This window comes from Penaeus chinensis, chromosome 32 (assembly GCF_019202785.1).
Source record: "Penaeus chinensis breed Huanghai No. 1 chromosome 32, ASM1920278v2, whole genome shotgun sequence".
NCBI lineage: Eukaryota > Metazoa > Arthropoda > Malacostraca > Decapoda > Penaeidae > Penaeus > Penaeus chinensis.
The window spans coordinates 2839799-2844798 of record NC_061850.1 but is presented as its reverse complement, the minus strand read 5'-3'; the positions used below and the strand labels follow the sequence as shown (position 1 = coordinate 2844798).

General features: G+C 35.6%; 1 protein-coding gene across 3 annotated transcripts in view; it reads right to left on the bottom strand.

The window, feature by feature from the left end:
- Positions 1-5000, bottom strand: part of LOC125042401 (T-cell immunomodulatory protein-like) — a 14665-nt gene that overhangs the window by 7527 nt on the left and 2138 nt on the right. Inside the window, exons 2-3 of one of the 3 annotated variants that reach the window (XM_047638028.1) lie at positions 3124-4553; positions 856-2809 (exon numbers count right to left, since the gene is read on the bottom strand). The exons of the other annotated variants lie outside the window; for them this stretch is intronic. Of the exons in view, the coding sequence (XP_047493984.1) occupies positions 2300-2809; positions 3124-4395 (1782 nt within the window). The 5' untranslated portion in view covers positions 4396-4553 and the 3' untranslated portion in view covers positions 856-2299. Of the gene's footprint in view, positions 1-855; positions 2810-3123; positions 4554-5000 lie in introns of those variants that run through there. 3 annotated transcript variants of the gene reach the window in all.

Below are 5000 nucleotides of genomic sequence, written 5' to 3'. Positions count from 1 at the left end.
TACATACTCAACCATGTATTTTAACCTGTGTATTGCATGGCTTTAGGTGCAACCTGGAGCTTAGATTATAATTGGTCCCACTAAGTCATCACACATATCTTTGTATCATAAATTAATCATATCCAAATATATTTACTAATATGTGTGTGTGTGTGTATGTGTGTGTGTGTGTGTGTGTGTGTGTGTGTGTGTGTGTGTGTGTGTGTGTGTGTGTGTGTGTGTGTGTGTGTGTGTGTGTGATTGTGTGTGTGTGTGTGTGTGTGTCATACATCATCAAAGATGTCAAGATGTCATAGCCCTTCAAATGGATCTTTGAAATGCTGTATTTCTCTCTTATCAATGTAATTCACTGGAAAACTTGATAAGTATAACATAATAATGGGAAATTCACAGTTCAGAAACAAGAATGAAAAAAAAAACATGAAAAATTATGGAGAAAAACAATAAAACAATTTGTCTGTTATCATTTTTTTATATGCATCATTACTATTTGGATATCTTTCTTATTCACAAGTTATTGACTCCCATTAATATATTCATCTAAATTTCCTAATCATAACATGTGTGCATGTGTAATAGACAGTTATTTTATTTTTTTCTGCAAATGTTATTATCTATTTCATTGTTCTGTGGGCACAATAGCATTTACCATCCTGTAGTTTGGAGATTAAAAATCTTTTCATGTCAACTCTAAAGTAAAAAAAAATAATGTTTCCTTTGAAATTACAAACTCATATAAAAAGATATTCATACTGTGTGCAGTCCCTGCAGTTTATCATCAAAGTTACACAGTTATTGCCATATGCATTGTAAATAAGGCTTGACTTAACAGTAAAAGGATTATAAAACAGTAAGTATATATAGATATATATATATTTATTCTCATTTTTTTCACATTTCCTTCAGCAAATAATATATATCCAGCACATCATAAATAGGGGAAAAAATTAAAGGAGTGTAAAATTATAATTAACATTAATATTTACCATTGCATAGGAAACAACACAACTGAATATCTAAAGCAAATGGAATGAAATCCTTCCCAACAGCATATCAAACAACAACAGAAGTAACATTTCCTGTCATGTTACAAGTGGAGCTACAAAAAACATATGCCATAGGAATTTACAAACGTGTCAGCACACTTCAATAAAAACTTATGAAAGGCAATCCATTTAATGCTTTTTCTCTATGGTCCTTCACCTGTTCAAATTATATGCATCATGAAAAAGTTCAGCTTCGAAAATTAAACATACACCAGGCTAAGTAAGACTTGGGATATTAATGCTGTATCAAATATAGAGTAAAATCAAAACAATAACAAAAATAAAACTATTGAGTACTGTGGCTATAAAAATTAAATAAATATAAAGAAGATTTGGAAGAGCTATTTTGTCCATTTGAGATATCTAATTCTTATATGTGAATCTTTAACCAACAATCAGATTCCAGAAACATGTAGTGAAGCCATTACTGAGGGCTTTCAAAAAATGTTCTAAACCTAATGGGACTGGTAAAAAAGTTCAATTTTTTTTCTATGTACAGATCATTGTGTGAAGTTAATGTTTCATGCAAAGAACAGAGATCTAATTCAAAAGCTTCAGAAGTCTATCCTATATCACGTAAATTCTGTATTGGAACTGACTAAATGACAGGCAGACAGGCACTTCAGAAGCACACGTACATGTACACCAAAAAAATTGCAAAATATACAATAATCTTATATAAACAGAGAAGATACTCTATTCCAGAACCTTTGGCATTTTTTGAAAAAAACAAGATTATGAATTTAAAGCTCTTTCATACAGTATATTTACCCTGCAAATTTTCCTTTTACAAGAAACATATATAATCATTTTTCAATCATATGTCTATATGGCAGAAATCATTCCCACTGCACACATTTTCTTTTTACAGGATTTTTAAAATGTTCTCAGTTGTTTTGGCCTGTATGAGATGAGATGTTTGAAGCAATCACACCATGGGTTAGTCCTTCCATGCTTTCATGTATTTTAGAGCTGCTAATACCAATGAATATTAGCATATTGCTTATCATCTTAAATTTTCCTCTACTCCCCTTTTTGTAGACGATTTGACTGTCAGACACACTGCAAAATATTTGACTAGAAAAAGAATCCAAGAATCCAATCACTCACCATCAAACTTTATGTTTTTTATAAATATTAAAGTCCTACCTCTCTCAAAATACAGGGGGGGGGGGGGGGGAAATCTTACAGTTACATCCTCCTCCTCACTTTCAAATATCTGGTAGCTAGAACCCAAACCATCTAGTTCAGAATTACATGGCATCAAAATGGAACTTGTGTGCTTCCTGCTGCTTTTCCCGCTTGTCCTGCTGCTTTTCCCTGCGGTGGAGGATGCCAATGATTGCAGCAACAAAGAGGCAAGTGCCAATGAGCGCCCCAGCTGTCATGAGCATAGCCTTACTCGGGGTGATGAACAACTTGCTCACCCACTGGTCAGGGTGCTCCATGGGGTATGGGATCACAATCAGTTGCGAGTTGGGGATAATCTGCGTAAAGCTACTGGTGAGCGTGTCAGAGTAGTTTCCTTTAGGGATGCCAACATCCAGGACTTCAACAAAGTTCCAATTCCGTCCAAGGCCGAAGATGGTATAGGGCAACTGGAGCACACTGTGGGCTGTCTGCGAAAGCTGTGTGGCCCTAGAACACTGAGTTCCTCCTTTGGCAGTTGTAATGGAATACCTGATGGAAGGGCCTGGCTGGTTTGTCCCATATGGAACAGTCTGCAATTTACATATTTCACCATAACATCCACCAATCAGCACCTGTTGAGGAGATATTCAAACATCACTTATAAGGAAAAGTTAAAAGAATTAAGTTATGAAATGATTACAATTATACTAAATAATGTGATTAGATACAGTATCTAGTTAAGAAATATCAGTAATAGTACAATATGTTGTCTTCAGTCTATGTTCACATGCTAAGCCACATCCTTTTTATCATCATGATTTAACAGTTGCATTTGAATTCATTGATATGAATTTGTATTTGTAACAAAGCAATGAATAAGAACTAATAATGATAATACAAAGAATAGGAATATGCATAAAAATAAGAAACAGCAATCTACTCTAACCTTCACAAAAACAGCATCATACTCCACAGAATCCTTGTAGACATTCATATGATATTTCCCATCATCTGTCTTCTGTACCAAAAGAACATCAAGGGTACCATCCTCCTGGAAATCACAGAAGGTCCCTAACACTGTTTCCCCAAAATCTTTAAAGAGGTTCCACTGATTCACAAATTTCCGTTGATACTGGCAAGAGGAATCATCGCATTCGGTATTTTCCATCAAGATCACTCGGGGTTTTTGGGATGCATCAACCAGGGTAACTAAGAAGTCTGGGTAGCCATCCAAATTGAAATCACCGACACGCAGAGTTACCGTGTCTAAAAACCTATAACTTGAAGGGGCAAAGGGAAATGCCCAAATTGTACCATCATCCTCAACAAAGTTGACATCAAGGAAATTCCATAATGATTTCCTGAAATCATACACAGCCAAGTAGCTTTTCTTGCAATTTGCATCATTGCAAACTGGGATTATGGCTTCAATATTTCCATCCAAGTTCACATCAGCAAAGGCTGTCTGGCCAACATGTTGTAAGCCCTCTGGGATAGTAATTGTCTTATTCAAGCTGTACTTTCCATCAATGGATGACCAGATTTCAAACTGTCCCTCTGCAGTGATCCAGAGATCAGCTGCTAGATCACTGTCTAAATCAATAAAGGCATGAGAACTTGGAAGGCTTAGATGTGGTAGTGGTTTAAGATCTGGAGCAACCATTGGCTCTGGTCTAGGGGGACCTTTAGGCTCAAAAATCCAGAATGTCCGGGTGCTATTCTCATCTTCTCCAAATAGGTCAGGAATCATATCACCATTCACATCCATCACCAGTGGCTGGCTCTTCAGTCTCATCAGTGGTTTATCCTCCAAAGTACAGTTCAGGGTCATGTTCTTTTGATTCCCCCACAGGACATACACCTCATACAGGCGACTGTCTTTGTTGAAGGGAACCAGGAGTAGGTCCATGGCTCCATTCCCATCAAAGTCACCAGGAACTATGCTCTTTATCCAGAGTTTCTCGAATGTGCATGAAAGTCCTTGGTCTGACTCACGCAGTAGAGGAGCTTCAAGATTGGATATCAGAACTTTAACTGTCTTCAAATCTTCAGTTAGGACAATCATGTCTGTGTGCTTGTCAGAGTCAAAGTCTCCAAAAGCAGCTGGCATATAATTAGCTGCTTTACCAAACACTAAGTCTGTTATGTTGACTCCGTATACCTGAGTCTGACACAATAAAATCAACACACACAACAATGCTTGGGGTGAAGTTTTCATTTTGAAAGATTAATTATGTTATAACCAGAATTACAATATCAAATTAAAACAAGTCTTTCACACACAACTATAACTTTCTTTAATTCCCCAACATTCAAAAAAAATATTGAGAGAAAGTTTTGTGGATGAAACCGACGCTGTTTTCCTCTTCAACAATCCTGTGAAAGAAACAGGATATCAAAATCATATTAAATGCAATCTATGTACATTTCTTGTGTAAAATATATAGTTATATATTTTGCAAATAATACCTTTTCTTTCATCTGAACAGTTTCAGCATATTCATTAAATCAACAATGCACTTTATCCTACACATCTTTTTTACACAAGAAACCAGGTTTATATATGAAAGTTTTAGTATCATATATTGCCTTTGTACAAGTATGGACTTAGAATACTCTTTTCCATTTTTCTTTCACATGTGTTCCATCACTACTTTCAGTCTATAGAGATATGAACTGAAAGGTACAAACATAAAATCTTTTCTTTACCTAAAACTATTTCTTTTTAGCATGTAAAATTTCCCATTCCCATTCTCACTCTCATTCCCATTCTCACTACTACTCTTATTTCCAATCCCTCTTTTATTCTCATTTCCACTCCCT